This window comes from Herpailurus yagouaroundi, unplaced genomic scaffold (genome assembly GCF_014898765.1).
Source record: "Herpailurus yagouaroundi ecotype Mexico unplaced genomic scaffold, PumYag 162, whole genome shotgun sequence".
Lineage (NCBI taxonomy): Eukaryota > Metazoa > Chordata > Mammalia > Carnivora > Felidae > Herpailurus > Herpailurus yagouaroundi.
The window spans coordinates 48840988-48857539 of record NW_024412403.1 but is presented as its reverse complement, the minus strand read 5'-3'; the positions used below and the strand labels follow the sequence as shown (position 1 = coordinate 48857539).

The 16552-nt window shown below is 39.7% G+C and overlaps 2 protein-coding genes across 5 annotated transcripts in view; one reads left to right on the top strand and one right to left on the bottom strand.

Moving 5' to 3' along the window:
- Positions 1 to 16552, bottom strand: part of LNP1 (leukemia NUP98 fusion partner 1) — a 78851-nt gene that overhangs the window by 32513 nt on the left and 29786 nt on the right. Inside the window, exon 1 of one of the 4 annotated variants that reach the window (XM_040484312.1) lies at positions 4906 to 5064. The exons of 1 other annotated variant lie outside the window; for it this stretch is intronic. The gene's annotated coding sequence lies outside the window, so the exon portion shown is untranslated. Of the gene's footprint in view, positions 1 to 4638; positions 4836 to 4905; positions 5065 to 16552 lie in introns of those variants that run through there. 2 more of the 4 variants (XM_040484315.1, XM_040484313.1) reach the window with 2 other exon arrangements.
- The window catches only part of TOMM70 (translocase of outer mitochondrial membrane 70), a 32518-nt gene continuing 21159 nt past the window's right edge, over positions 5194 to 16552 (top strand). The window contains exon 1 of the mRNA XM_040484310.1: positions 5194 to 5686. Coding sequence (XP_040340244.1) covers positions 5360 to 5686 — 327 coding nt within the window. The 5' untranslated portion in view covers positions 5194 to 5359. The remainder of the gene's footprint in view (positions 5687 to 16552) is intronic.

The window sequence follows — 16552 nt, the reverse complement described above, 5'->3', positions numbered from 1 at the left end:
ATGTGACAGACAGATTATAGACATTTCCATTCCAAAAAGGAGAAATATGAAAGAAGGGTTGAGGGGTCCCAAAAAAGTTCAAAATTTAGTAAGGCAAATTCCGTTAGATCTTAAGGCTCAAGAATAATTTTCTTTGTTTCCGTACTCTGCCCTCCAGGTCCAATTGGGTGGCAGAATCACCTCAGTGAGGGAGGGGTACAGCCCAGTCCATGCAGCTTTCTACAAGGGTGACTGCCTCTGAGGCACCTGGTGGGCCCACCCTTTGAAATAGAGGAGGAACCAGCCCTGCCCTCTAACTCTGTAGTGGGAATGGCAGTCTTCATTCTTGAACAGCCTCTGGGGTCATTGTTCCCTTTTGAAAGATAAGGCATGCTTATAGCAGAGTAGCTCTATGGTCCCATATGGTCTCATATATCACAAAAGTCCAATAGCCTTCCTTCATTCTGCCGTTCCCCTTTCATTTTGGTCCTCTTTAGTCCCAGCTGGCAGTGTTTCTTCTGGTATTACTCCTGGCTCTGCTGAGATGGCTGATGAAGCTCATGAGTTGTACTCAAGATCTATCAAACAGTTGTTCAGCCATACCATTAGTGTTTCTTTGAGAACAAGCTTTCTCATCTTTTGCAATATGGATAGGCTAAGAATTTTCCAACCTCCAGTTTTTAGTTCCTTTTTACTTAACAGTTTCTTCTTTGGTACATCGCTCTCCTCTTCCATTTTACTGAAAGCAATAGGAAGGACCCAGACCACAGCTTCCATATCCAATTTCATCACTCATAAGTTCTACCTTCTACAAAACACTAGGACACAATTCAGCCAAGTTCTTTGGCACTTTATAACAAAGATCATTTTCCTCCAGTTTCTAGTAACCTGTTCCTCATTTACTCTGAGACCTCACTGAAAGAGCCTTTAACATCTATATTTCTACCAACATTCTGTTCATGATTATTTATGTATTTCAGTAAGAAAATGGATGCTTGGTCTCCATCTCTCACTTTTTTCTTTCTGAGCCCTCAACAGAATTGCCTTAAATGTCTTTGTCTACCAATAGTTCCTTCACAGAAATCTTGGCTTTTTCTAGCACATAACTGAAAACTCTCTCAGCCCCCACCCATCACAACTCCAAAGCCACATCCACATTTTTAGATATTTCTCACAGCAGCACTCCACTCCTAGTACCAAAATTTGTATCACTTAGCATGCTCCAGAGAAACAATCTATTGGATATATACGTTTATAAAGATATTTGTTATAAGGAAGGGACTCATGCAATTATGGAAGCTGAGAAGTCTCAAGATCTGTAGTTGAGAGACACCCAAGAAAGCTGATGGTGCAAATTGCAGTCTGAAAGCTGGCAAATTCAAGACCCAAGAGCCAATGCTTCAGTTAATTCCAAAGGCAGGAAAAACAAAACAAAACAAACAAACAAAAAAAAACAAAAAACAAAAAACAAAAAAACAATGTCCCAGCTACAGGCAGTCAAGCAGTGGAACCTCCCCCTTACTGAGGGAAGATCAGCTTTTTTATTCCTTTCAAGCCTTCAATTGATTAGGGCCACTCACATTAGGAAGAGCAATCTGCTTTACCTAAATGTTAATCTCATCCAAAAACAGCCTCACAGACACACCCAGAATAATATATGGCCAAATATCTGGGCACCGTGTGGACTAGTTGACCAGATAAAATTAATCCTTACACTATCTTCTGGGCTCTGGAGTACAAGATGAACAAACTTTTTGTAGAGTTTATGTCCTATGAGGGGTCACATAAATAAATAATTTCAAATACTGCCAAGTGCTATGAGTGTTGACCAATAAAATAGATGAAGTGTATGGAAGGAGGTGGGGGTGGGCAGGCATTTAACCTTATAGGAAGTAGAGAAGGTCTAAAAGTTTCTGAGCTCAAGAATGAAATTGGAGTTATGCTTTGGAAAGAGTAATCTAGTCGCTAGGTGCAGAGTAACACATAGAAGAGAGGTTCTGGAAGCTGGGAACCTAATACAGCATTCAGAAAAGATAAAATAGAGAAAAGAGGGTCTGTGGACTCACTGAAGGCTTGAACACCAATCAAGCAGCTATCTACCAATTCTACAAATAATAAAGTCTTTCAGGTAGCAATGACAATTAAGGGCATAGAATTATACAATTTTAAAGCTATGAGGAGCATTAGAAATGATCTAATCTGGGGCACCTGCGTGGCTCAGTCAGTTAAGTGACCGACTCTTGATAATGGCTCAGGCTGTGCTCTCACTGTCTTGAGATCCAGCTGCTTAGAGCCCCAGATAGGGGTCCCCACGGGCTGAGTGCAGAACCGGCTTAGGATTCTCTCTCTTCCTCTCTCTCTGCCCCTCCCCCACTCATGCTTTCTCTCTCAAAAATAATAAACATTTTAAAAAAAGAAATCATCGAATCCACTGGTCACATCGGTGCTCACAGTCTCACACAGACACACACACACACACACACACACACACACACACACAGAGCTCAGTAGTATTAAAATCTAGAATGAGAACTCGGGTCTTGCGACACCTGGCTGGCTCAGGCAGTAGAGGAGGCAACTCTTGATGTCACAATCATGGGTTCAAGCCCCATGTTGGGTATAGAGCCTACCTAAAACAAAACAAAACTCAGGTCTTTTGCATCCCAGTCCATTAGATGTTCTACCTCATTCAACTGACTCCTAAGATACAGACCAGAGAAGAGATAAAGAAATCTTCTATTGAGTTCCATGAATCTAGCAAGAGAAAGAAAATGTCTGTGTTCACATACACAAAACTTCAGTTTTCTTAGAAACAATTTTACTTCTCTCCTTTCAAATTTTAGAAATAGAAAATTAAGCAGTGAATGTCTGCTATTTTGCAACAAACAAGATACGAAGAAGACCTTAAATATTATCTAGTTAAATCTTTCATATAAAGGTGTGAGAGGTGTGTTTTCGCTATTTCACAGCTTAGAAATTTATGCATCAGGTCAATAAGGTCATAGAACTAGTGACATGCAGTTCTATATTATAACCAATTAGGAAATGATAGAGAAAATGGGAAAAAAGATGAATAGGCTAGGGAATGAAAATGTTACGTTTAACAAATCACAAAAGAAACAAGAACAAATTCATTTACTGATGACAACCTTAAAAATCAAACCAACAAAAGCAGCCCTTTAGATAAATATTAAAGTGTTTCAAGAAACTCTAACACTGATGTCTTTGGAAAGGGGACCTGGGTGGCTGGGGACAGGGAGATTTTTCACAGTAAAACTTTTATAACTTGTATTGCAACCATAACAATGTTACCTATTTTGATAAATAAGTAACAGCTAAAAATAAAAACCTTCAAATGACTTAGTTCCTGCCAATAGTAATTACTAGCATTCTACAATCCCCCGAGGCTGCTGAAAAATGGAAATTTCAAGAAAGAAAAATCCTAATTCCATTCTGAAGAGGCAAGGGTGAAATTACATTTGGGTCAGAAGACTTTCCTTTGAGGTTTGGGAATCAAGAAGGAAGAGGACTACCTACCCCAACTACTATTTGATCAACTCAATTCTATTGCTATTATTTTTAAAATTTTTTAACGTTTATTTATTTTTGTGACAGAGACAGAGCATGAATGGGGAGGGTCAGAGAGAGAGGGAGACACAGAATCCAAAGCAGGCTCCAGGCTCTGAGCTGTCAGCACAGAGCCCCACGCGGGGCTCCAACTCAGGGACCGTGAGATCCTGACCTAAGCCGAAGTCGGATGCCCAACTGACTGAGCCACCCAGGCGTCCCAATTGCTATTATTTTTAGCTCATCTTTTAGTCTGTTACTAAGGAATCCCTTTACCTGAAAGCAATTTACTAACTGGAATCTACATGAAGCGGGAGAAAAGCAATGATCCTGAAACATTCAAATCAGCCCATTCTAATTTAATCCGTCTATTTTGGTGCCACTTACTACATTGTATTTCAATCTTAATGTAGCTCTACTGTGATGTTGAAAATTCTGTTGTGCCCCAAAGCAAAATGATCATTTCTAAATTTTTAATATAAGGGTTTGCAGACCAGTGTATTTGAAATAGGGAGTCATAGCTCTGAATTGATTCTCTAGTAATACCTGCCTTTTCCAATTGAAAATACTATGACTTCCGAAAAATTCCTTGCAAGGGAAATGCTTGTATTTTAAGATGTCTGGTCCAGAGCACGGGGAAAGGACTTCACAAATCTATTCGATATATGAAAGCTATGGATTGACATTTCGGTTTAGGAATGAAGCAAGAAATCTGAGACAGCTAGTGCAAAACACCCAAGGCAGCGGGCGGATCAAAGCACTGCGGAGGGCGCGGGTGCTCCAGGGATTGCGATGTGGGCTGGTGTGTCAGGAGAAATCCAGCACAAGGCACAAATATGTACTGGAAAGCCGCTAGTAGGTGGGAACTCTGGGTCTTCGCCTTTCTACCCACTCAGTTCCCGTACATCATCATCGCTTTCGTAACTGGTGCAGACGGTGAACCATAGGGACTCAAGCCGTTTTGGCCGAAGCAAATTTAGATTTACCCGTTTCCCCCAACTCCGATTTCTGCTATCTGCCCCCAATCTAAATGCCTCCAAACTAAAATCTGGCCATAGTAGAAATAAAAGAATCAGTGACACAACAGGCTACTTATAGCTTTGAGCTCTTCTTTTATACACCTTTACAAGTCCTTCTAATCCACTGGCTTCACAGACATGAAGACATAAAACCAAGCTACAGGACCTGAGAATCTAAGAAGCGCCTACGTGGCTGAAACGGGAAAACGAGGCCCAAATTCTACCAATAAATTGGGCTATTTGGGCTACGCCCCGCCCACTGCTCCTGCCAGCCAATAACATTCACAACTCTTCAGCCACTCCCGCCCATTCGTAGGGCTGCTGCAAATCCTCCACTGACCGCCTGCGCACTGTAGAGCCGACTTATATGTGCCCCTCCTCCGCTTCTCAAGATAAGAGGACCCTCTGAAGACGGAGAGGACGACACTGGCTACCACTGGAGGCCGAAGACTCCAGAAGCTAGTGTCACAAACAGCGAGGGGGCTTAAAGAAAGAGAAGGAGCCACTTACGACGACTCTCTCCCGCCCTGTTCCCCCTAACCCGGAAGTAATTCTCCCCTATTTCCGTTCCCGCCTACGGTTAAGACGGGAGGAGAAGGACGGTAGGGTCTGGCCCGGCATGCCCTGGGCTTCCGGTGACCTCTGGCCCTTTTCTGTCGTCCGCTCTTGCTTCCCAGCGTGCTCGCTCGCTCGCTCATTGCCTCCCTTCCCTTCTTCTGGTCTTCCTTCGCACGCTACCTGGCGACTGAGGCGCCCGCGACCAGCAGTGAGGCGGTGGCGGAGGACATTCAGTCATGGCCGCCTCTAAGCCTGTGGAGGCGGCGGTGGTCGCAGCGGCTGCGCCTAGCTCCGGGAGTGGGGTGGGCGGCGGCGGTGCGACTGCAGGCCCCGGCACTGGGGGCCTGCCGCGATGGCAGCTGGCGCTGGCAGTCGGGGCTCCCCTGCTGCTAGGTGCAGGTGCCATGTACCTGTGGAGCAGGCAGCGGCGGCGCCGGGAGGCTGGGGGCCGAGGAGACGCCAGCGGTTTAAAGCGCAACAGCGAGCGGAAGACCCCGGAGGGTAGGGCCAGTCCGGCCCCGGGCAGCGGACATCCCGACGGCTCCGGTGCTCACCTGGAAATGGTGAGAAGTAGCCCTGGGCCGTGGAGGTGGAACCCAGCGGGTGCAGCCTTTTCTTGACGAGTTGTGCAGGTCAGGGGGCTTCCCGTCAGACGAAAGCTGCCTGGAAGCACATGAGGTTAGGGACGCACATTTCTGGATGCTTTTGTAGGGATTGGAATAGCCCGAGGGCACAAGTTAGCGGCCTTCTTTGACAGTTTCCTTTTAGTTTCAGAAAAATACATATGTGGGGGTTTTTTTGTTGTTTTTTGTTTTTTCTGAGTGACACAGCATTTATCTCTGGTGTTTTGGGTACGGGGGATATTTGCAAATGTGATGATTGTGTTTAACTAGTGAGGGAAGCCAAATTCCATGAATGATTAGTACATTGTGGTTGATAGGAATTGTGATTTCCAAGGCCTAGAATTTGATAGATAATAACCTTTAATAATGAGCCACCCCGTTATTTGAAGTCTTAGGGTATGGGATGGGTAAATACAGTGACTGTTGGTTGGCAAAGCGAAATGGTGTTGAGTAGCATTTGCTTTTTTATCTATGGGAATGAGTTTTTAAACTTTCTGGGTAGAAGCATCTTAAATTCGTTTTTAAATTTTACCTGAAAAATTACCAGACCAAGCCTGGCCTGCGTGATAAAGGTTCTTTGATGTCAGGCCACGCATCAGAGTATCTGCTGAACTACTTTGTATGGTTTTGTTGAACAGACTGTTAAATCCTTTTGGTATCTGACAGCTGTGGGCAATTGACCTGGCTACATTTAACAATACTGGGATAGGGTGGGGTGGAGGATTTTATCTGCCTCTCAGATTGTACAGTGGTAATTCCAGAGTAAATCAGAGTTCATTGAAACCTTTGATCAAAAAACTCCCAGTTAAATACATTTGCAAGTCATTTCCACCTTACGTTATTCAGGTTAAAGACATGGTTTTGCTAAGTAGTCAAATAAGCTTTAAAGGAAGTTTTATGTGGGAGTGAACTACCATAGCTTCATGCCTAATATATGTCAGACATTGTGCTAGGCCATGAAGAGAGCCAGAGACAGTCTTTGCAATGGCAGAGTAAAACATTGCCCCCTCACCCCAGCTTTTTTTTTTTTTTTTAATGTAGAAAAATGCGTGTAGTAAGCTGGAAGAACCTATGGACTGTGAGAACTAGGAAATGTGCACTCTATGGTGGGCTCTCCAGCATAGTTACCTTGGGAAAGTCATTTGATCACTCTGATCTTAATGTCATCCCATACAATAAGAGAATTAAAATACTCTCTTTCAGTCTCATTTTTTCCAGCCCTGAAAATTGGTGATTCTGAATGCTAATGACAAATCTGAAATTCTCTGGTCATTTTTATTTCATTTGTTAGTTTAACTTTAATCACGGAAGAATAATGAATGAATGAGAAATATATAAAAGCTTTTAGTTCTATAATCACTAAAAAAAAATAATTCTTACACATGAAACTTTTTGACATTTTTTTGTAGTTTCAAAAACTTCTCTGTCTCACTCATTTGGTGTTTGAATTTAGTACACCATTGGTATAGAATTTAGCAAACTGTCTTACAGATTTTAGATTTTCTTGAGTCCATTTTTAGTTTTTTCAGCATTGCCTGGGATAACAGGGTGATGATTTTTAAATTTTTGGAGTGTTTTGTCATTTTATCAGAATAATTTTTTATTAATTCACTGCTGCTAAAAATTAGATTTTAAGATTGACTTCTTTGTGTAACTTGAACTGCTCTAAAATGACTTATTATTTTTGACCTTAAACTGAGCAAAACACACATATGGTTGTTCACCTTGTGGAATTTGTGGGCTTATATTCTTGCTTTGAATTACTAAATGATTCTTCACTAAAGCAACAGTAGGAATGTCTTTTCCATTTTTGTAAAGGAAATTTGTGTTTTTACTGATGGACCAATAAATATTGAAAGACTATTTTTTGTGTTTTTTATAGTCTGGTCCTTAGAATTATTATTAGATTTATCTAAATATAACTGACCACTAGTTATAATTTATTTATTATCTGTGGTTGGAGAAATTGCTTTATATTTGAATAGCACCTTTCAGTTGGCAACCTTAGTGGGTTTTGTAAATAAGGAAGTCATTTGTTTCAACTGATGGAAAAACTGGCAGAATCCTGATGCTGTGTTCTTTCTCCACCTGAGCAATAGCTATAATTTTTAAGGGAATGAAGGAATGGACAAATACTGTCTGTTCAAGGTTCAGTGAATAAAAGAGAAAATCATTGTTTTTTGTCTGTTGGCCTATGTTTGCCTTAATGTAAAATGAACTAATAAAACTGGCCGGCTTGAGATTTTTGTGTACAATGTAGACTGTATCCAGTTATCTTTTTTTCTGGAATAAACACCAGAAAGTAAAAGCAGAAATTCATATTTCTGTTTAATTAATGGGGATTTTAGGATTTCACTAAAGAAAGGCATCTAATTACAGTTGATAGCATCTGACATTGAAATACTTCAAGTATTAAATCATGTTCCAGGGGCGCCTGGGTGGCGCAGTCGGTTAAGCGTCCGACTTCAGCCAGGTCACGATCTCGCGGTCCGTGAGTTCGAGCCTCGCGTCAGGCTCTGGGCTGATGGCTCAGAGCCTGGAGCCTGTTTCCGATTCTGTGTCTCCCTCTCTCTCTGCCCCTCCCCTGTTCATGCTCTGTCTCTCTCTGTCCCAAAAATAAATAAACGTTGAAAAAAAAAATAAATAAATCATGTTCCATTTGGGGGCACTGGAAAACCTATCACAAGGTGCTATGTTGCTTCAGTAATGTTTTTAAAAAGACGAAGAATTACAGATTTCCAAAGTTGGATAGATTCTTTGAAGATCATCTTGTCCATATGGCTTCTCAATCTCTGAGTCTCTGAGGTATCAACAAGGGACTACCACACCCACATATATACCAAGTATGGTATTCTGGCTGCACAGATGTCTTAAGTATTTTTTTTTCAAACAGGATTTTTTGAAAGGTGCATTTATTTAAAACTTTGATTGGCTATAGTAGCGTTCTATCCTGTTGTTTTTTAATTTGATAAAAAAATAGTTATTCTGGTGTTCAAGCTTTTTTAATGTTACACAGTAGTTATCCCACATGAAATGGTTAGAAACCACTAATCTAAGTCAGCCCTCTAGAATGGGAAAGGAGAAATGTACTTAAGCATTTTAATTAGGAGAGCAAAGACTGAGTGATCTGGTGTTTTCAGTCATCTTTGAAATGAAGTAATTCTCTCCCCTCAAATGATCTGTTTCTAGTCATTTTTTAAAAATCAGGGTCACTGGGGCACCTGGGTGGCTCAGTTAAGCATCTGACTCTTAGTATTGGCTCAGGTCGTCATCTCATGGTTTATGGGATCAAGCCCCACATCAGGCTCTGTGCTGACAGCACGGAGTCTGCTTGGGACTCTCTCTCTCCCTCTCTCTGCTCCTCCCCCACTTGTTCACTCTCAAAATAAATAAACTTTAAAGAAAAACCAGGGTCACCAGTGACATTTCTATGTAACTAAGTACAGTGAACACCTTTCAGTCTTTATCTTAACTTGATCCTTGGCAGTATTTTACATTGTCTTCTCTTAATTTCATAACTTTTCCTGTGGCTTCTGACACATTGTATTCTGATTTCCTTTGCCTTTTAACAAATTCCTGATACCTCCCTTGATTGTTCTTGGTCTCCTTTCCAGGCTCTTTTCTCTACCTCTTCCTTTTGGTGACCTTCATGGTTCTATCATAAGCATTCTTTTACTTTCCACACCTTCACTGGATGCTTGCTTGCTGTGCAGGAACTTATCACATATACTGATAGCTTCCTAATTTCTTGTGTATAGCCTACACCTCTCAAGAGGCCCAAATTTAAGGGGGAATTCTCACTTCATTACCTTACAGGTATTTCACATCCAGACTCCTTCCTGTTTTTCTTGAGAATACCAACTAATGTGCCTCATCAGACTACTTTCCTAAGCCAGAGACTTGGATATCATCCTTAACTTTTAACTATTGGCATATTCTCCACATCTAATCCAGAAAAACATCCAGAAGAGTTTTAAGCCTGACTGCTATATTCCCACGGCCATTATTTCTCAACTGAATAACTGCTACTCTCATTGTCTTCCTTGAATCCATTTGTCACTACCAGAATAAAATCCTGACAGTTATGTGCTTAAAATCATTAAGTGGTGTTCTGTTCATTGCCCAACAGATAAAGTTGAAACTCATAATCATTTAAGATCCTCCATGATCTTGATCCTGTTTACCTCTTCAACTTTATCTCTTGACATTTCCTCTTATTTCTTGGCTTTGGATATTCTGTGAACACTGCCTAATACTCTACCTTCTCATCCTTCAAGTCACAACATGTAGATCATTTAACCTTTTCTGAACCCTTTATCTGGGCATAGGTTATGTGATTACCTAACACTGAACTTTTCCCTTCCATAGCACTTACCACGTGGTACTAGAGTTGCTTATTCATATCTTTCCTACTATACTCTTGAATATGTGAAGGCTGGGACTGGCTCTATCTCACTATTCTCAGAACCTAATAAATGCCTTGTACAAAGCAGGTGTTGAGTCAGTGTACCAATGGAGCTTCATTCTTTGACGTGTGTGTGTGTGTGTGTGTCCACATCTCCACAAGTTGAATATTTTTTCAGAATTCAGCTTTTCATTTTTATTCCACCAGTCAACCTAGAACTTGGTGTAACAGTCTTAAACCTTACTTAGACATTCTTTTTATAAATCACTTGATTTTGTATGAACTACAACCATAATCCTGCAGAACCTGCATTCTTACAAATGAATTCTTAGATAAAGAGTGTTCTGTATTATGATTCAGTGGGTGGGGTTGGTTGTAGATTTTTGAAATATTGGGATATAATACGGGAAAGGACTTATTATCTCAGGTGTTATTCATATAATAGGTTTTATTCATATAAAAGTAATATTTGGTTGATAAAAGTATTTTTAAAAGACTTTCTCATGCTATAAGTTTTCCACAGTTGATTGCTACTTCTGTTAAGCTGGGATTCAAATTTTTAAATATGCTTTTGGAATTTGGTAAATTTAAGAGAATGAAGCCATTGAAAAGAAACAGTGTTAAACCACTTTGTCTATATTTTGATATATGTAAATGTGTATTATGGTGATACCCATTTTATTTTCTTACACATGGATTACCTGATTCCAGCTCATTTCCTTTCACAGTAACTATATGTGATTATCAGAATAATATTTTGTAAATATTTGCTGAGCATTTACAGTGAGTCCTTTTTGCCAAATGTCTATCATTGAAAGCTTTCTATAATGTAGTCAATGTTACCATTGCAGGACTTGTTTTAAAGGACCCTTTCTGGTCTGAAGTAAGTGTGTGTGTGTGTGTGTGTGTGTGTGTGTGTGTGTGTGTGTGTGTGTGTGTGTGTCTGGTCTGAAGTAAGTGTGTGTGTGTGTGTGTGTGTGTGTGTGGTTTTTCCTCCTTGGAGTATTTTCCTGGCTGTTCTTTATTAGTCATTTTTGTTCCAGAGCACATTCCTGTAAGTAACCTTCACTGACTATCAAATCTCCATTACTTTTTTTTCAACTTTGTATTCTACTAAATTTACTGGCATTATACCTTAATATCTGTTCCTTTGGTCTTTAAATGTTACTTGTTTTTTTCCAGAGTAGATTAGCCTCTGCAAAAGGTACAGAGTAGATTTGTAGGTTTTGCCTCTTGTTTGACAAGTTCTAGCACAGTGCTTATGGAGAGGAGACCTACATATTTACTGTGTTTTTCATTGTTTCCTTTTAGATTTATTACCTGAGTTACTTGTTTTTAATTCTTGTGTCTTACCCAAATACTTTTGGATATGTGTGTGTATATTTATATGTAGTTGCTACTTTGATTCTAATAATTTTCTGGTTATTAGTTACACAGTTTACTAATTACCTAATCACATTTTCCTGATGTGAATTGGGGTTTCGGGTTTTTTAATCAGTGGTGATTCTTTAGAGACGCTGCCAATCTACTTGTTTCTTGACCTGCCTCTAGTGTTCCTTCAGGGTAAAGACTATCCTGTTGATTGTGGAGTCACATCAAATGTGCTTTTTATTAAAATGAATTCAGTTATATTTCCTTGGCATAAAGAAAGAAAAAGATCTAACTGTGCTGATGACTCTCTTTGTCTTTTCATTTAAAGACCTTTTGCCCTAAAGTTAGTAGTTAGCAAGATAGGATATCTGAATCTGTTTTGTTTCAGTTCCAGAGTGTGAATCTGGATGTGATTGTAATAATATTCTTCATAAAACCTGGATGACAATCCATGCAGTACAGAAGTAAAGTTTAGGCAACCTGGAGTGGAATTGCTAGAGTTTGAATCCTGCCTTGAGCAAGTTACTCAGACTGTCTGGCCTTCAGTTGCTCTTTATGTAAAATGAGGATAGTAATAGCACCTACCATGCATCTCCAGTGTGGTGCTCTGCTAAAGATTTGTCAAAAGTAATTTTGACAGTTGATTTTTTTTAATGTTTATTTATTTTTCACAGAGACACAGTGAGCAGGGGAGGGGCAGAGAGAGGGAGACAGAGGATCTGAAGCAGGCTGTGTGCTGACAGCAGAGAGCCCGATGTGGGGCTCGAAGTCAAGAACCACAAGATCGTGACCTGAGCCAAGTCCAGTGCTTAAGGGACTGAGCCACCCAGGTGCCCTTTTTACTTAATGCATTAACTTCAGGATTCCTTGTGAGATTTGGCTTCAAATATTTATTGAATTCATTTAGCAGAATCACATGGAATCATGGAGTTAACTCTGCTGAACAGTTATTCATTATGAAAGAGATGGAACTTACCAAATCATGCATGGGGGAAAAAAACTAAGTTTTCTAGTAGACCATTTTAAATCATACTTTATGTGACATACTAGGCAGATGTCAACATCTTTTTCATAGTTCTTCTGTATTCTAACCAGTATTGATGAAGTTTGAATTTACACTCATGTATGAAAATTGAGTATGTGGCTGAAGTGGAGTAACGAAAGTTTGGAGTCTTGTGTGTAGGTCTTGGTGGTGGGAAGTTCCTGGAAGGTTTTGAGCAAGGAATGACATGATACAATTTATTGTTAAAAAGAATTTTCAGAGCAATTAGAAAATAATTTGTTGTAATAAATGCAGAGAGAGCTGCATTTTTACATAACTTCAGTGTAAAATATTATGGAATGTTCAGAACCTGAAAACGAGTACCCAAACCAAAAGTGATTTCCAGTAACATAAATGGCTTTTAAATGTCTTTTAAACATAAATGGTTTTTAAATGACTTTTAAACCACCTGAGTACTTTTAGATATGCAAACAAACCATATGAAATAAACTGGCATTTCAGGATGTTCCCATTATGTTTTAGATCAGTATGTCTGCATCTCATTTATCAAATATGCTTTCAAAATTGTCTTTGAGCTTGTTTTCTAACTCCAATCTTTAATTATGAAAGTTCTTATTATAACTCAAGAATGTAGACTGGTGGCGGCAGGTGGGGATTACTGAAAAGCAGTGTGAAGGATTCTTGTAGGATGGTATTAAAATCCCTCATAAAGAATTGTTCGTCATGTGTTCTCTAATACAAACTTTTTTGTCCAGTGCATTTATTTTAATTTCTGCCTGGTTTTGGCCTCAAAGCTTGTGAAAATAAGGTCTAGTTCCTGATGTAGGGGAAGGCTGGCATTGTGTTAACCAGCTTTTTGTCCTACATTTCATCAGTGGGCCAAAATGATTAGTTTTTCTGTACTGTCCTTGCTGTAATGCCATTCTTTCTCTGCATTTTTATTTTTTTTATTAAAAAAATATTTTAATGTTTATTTATTTTTGAGAGAGAAAGAGAGCACAAGCAGGGGAGGGGCAGAGAGAGAGAGGGAGACTAAGAATCTGAAGCAGGCTCCAGGCCCTGAGCTGTCAGTACAGAGCCCCTGTGCAGGGCTTGAACTCACAAGCTGCGAGATCATGACCTGAGCTGAAGTCGGACGCTTAACCCACCCAGGCCCCCCGTCTGCATTTTTATTAAGGAAGGGAAATAGTTGGACAGAAAGTAATGAGGCAGACAGTGGGCTTGGGGTGATAGGGATGTTAACCAAGGTTGTGCTCTCCAGAAATGTGGTTTGGTTTGCTTTCTGGAGTGGCAGTGGAAGCAACTGAAAAAAATTTGCACTTGGTGATTTGCCTATGTAATTTGATCCTTTTCCACACAGTGTCATTCAAACTATTGTTTTTTTTTAGAGTATAATAAGGAAAAGACGTTAATCAGATTCTAATTTTGGCCTTAGGAGTTAAAAGATTTTTTTTTTTTTTAAACTTTTCAAGCCCAACATGAGGCTTGAACTCAACAACGCCGAGATCAAGAGTCGCATGCTCTACTAACTGCGCCAGCCAGGTGCCCTGGAGTTAAAGAATTTTTAATAACTTTTAAAAGGAGCTATTATAAAACGACTAATGGAGGAAAATAGCTAATTGAAAGATTCACTTGGTTGGTTTTAAGTTGATTTAGACTTTGCTGGATAAAAATAAGTATCCATCCTCTAAGTAGAGAAAGGAAAGCCTTGTGTACTCATCTCTCCAGATATGTCTGTTCTTTTAACTTGTTAGCCCTTGCTATAACTGCCTCCTCTTGTATTCTGTATGATATTATTTAGCCTTAAACTTCTAGTAGACAGGAAGGAGTTCATTACCTGTTTCTGCGGAGACAAGGTCATTACTCTGTCCAGAAGATGTTTTTATCTAATCTATAAATCTTTATTAAAAATACTGAATAAGGGCACCTGGGTGGCTTAGTCAATTGAGTGTCCGACTTCTGATTTCAGCTCAGGTCATGATCCCAGGGTCGAATCAGGCTCCATGCATGGAGCCTGTGTAAGATTCTCCCTCTCTCCCTCTGCCCCTCTCCCCAGCTCATGCTCTCGCTTGCTCTCTCTCTCTCTAAAAAAATAAAAAAGTTAAAAAAAAAATACTGGGGCACCTGGGTGGCTCAGTTGGTTGAGCATCTGACTCTTGATTTCAGCTCAGGTCATGATCTCACAGTTGGTGGGATCGTGGGATCTAGTCCCTTGTTGGGCTGTGCACTGATAGTGCGGGGTCTGCTTGGAATTCTCTCTCTCCCTCTCTCTCTGCCCCTCCCCCCCTTCTCTCTCTCAAAATAAATAAATAAACTTTTAAAAACAGTCTTCAGTAGGTCTGTAGTCAAATATACTTCTCACATGCTTTTAATATGCCACATTATTTTCTACATAAACAGTCCCTAGTGTTTAAGGATGTGTATTAGCCATGTCCTAAATGAGTTAGAAACATTGTAAACGTTTTGCCAAAAATTGGAAGAATGTTTATCTTGATATTTAGTATCAAAAGTAACTTTCCTTATTTTGAAGTTTTATTAGCCTGTAAAGATTCCTGATTATGATGTGTTCTTGGCAAATTGAGCCTTTTATCAGTAAAGCTCTCCTTTTGTGTTCCATCTGAGGCTTTTTAATGTTTTTTTGGTCTGATACTGCCTTATTTTTCTTAGTGTTTGCCTTCTCTAACTTTTATAGTCTTTTTGACCTGTCACTTTGTTTTAGGTCATGCCTGATAGCATAGTTTGAAAATTTTTTAATATGGAGATTTAACCTATTGACATTTGTTGTTATTAACCTGTTTAATGACTCCTGCCATATGTAACCTTTTTTGTTTCTTCCTTTATCCTCCCCTTTCTACTTGTATTGATAATTTGCCCTACTTTTGGGTCTATTTTTAGTGATAAGGAAGTTATACTACCTCTATTTCTGTTCTTGCAGTCAACCTTAAAAACTAGTTTGGCTAGGTATAAGATTCTAGATTGGAGATAATCTTTCTTCAGAACTTTAAAGTTGTTACTTCATTGTTTTTTAGTACCCCATGTTGGTGATATTCTAATACCACTTTGGTTCTTTTTCCTTTGTGGATAATCTGTTTTTTCTACCTAAAAACTTTTAGGATTTTTGTTGGCAAATTTCACCATGATGTGTCTAAAAATGTGTGTTATTTCAGCTCCAGGAATTTTCTTTTCTTTTCTTTTTTTCTTTTTTTTTTTTAAGTAGGGCTCACACTCAATGTGGGGCTTGAACTCACAACCCTGATCAAGAGTTGCATGCTCTGCTGACTGGGCTAGCCGGCGGCCCCTCCAGGAATTTTTCTAATATTTCCTTCAGCACACCATTCTGTGCCTTTCCTTCTAAATTCCAGATAGGTAGATGTTGGAACATCTGAATTTATATTCCATGTCATTTAGGTTTTCCTCCAAATGTCTCATCTTCCTGTCCTCTATTTTCAATGCATTCTGACAGATTTCCTTGGCTCTATCTTCTACTTGTTAATTTGCTCCTCAGTTATGCCCATTCTAATATATAGTCCCAGACTGTCTATTAAGATGATCTCAACAGAAACTGAGTTTTTTCTTTTAATGTTTATTTTTGAGAGAGAGACAGGGAGGGAGAGAGAGGGAGAGGGAGAGATAGCTCAAGCAGGGGTGGGCAGAGAGAAGGGAAGGCACAGAATCTGAAGCAGGCTCCAGGGTCCAAGCGGTCAGCACAGAGCCCGATGTGGGGCTCAAACCTATGAAATGTGAGATCATGACCTGAGCCAACGTCATATGCTTAACCGACAGAGCCACCCAGGCACCCCAATCCCAGACTGTCTGTTGAGTTGATTAAAATAATCCTTTTTAATTTTCAAGATGTCTAATTAGTATTCTTTCAAAGCAGACTCCTTTTAAAATGACTGTGATAGCCTCTTATTCCTCTGATGTTAAAGTTTCAGTTTGCCTGATTTATCCTGTTTTCTCAAATACTAGTTTTTCTATTTGAGTTGGGTGCCTCTCTCTTAGGGTATTAAATTTTTTTCTATGGTAG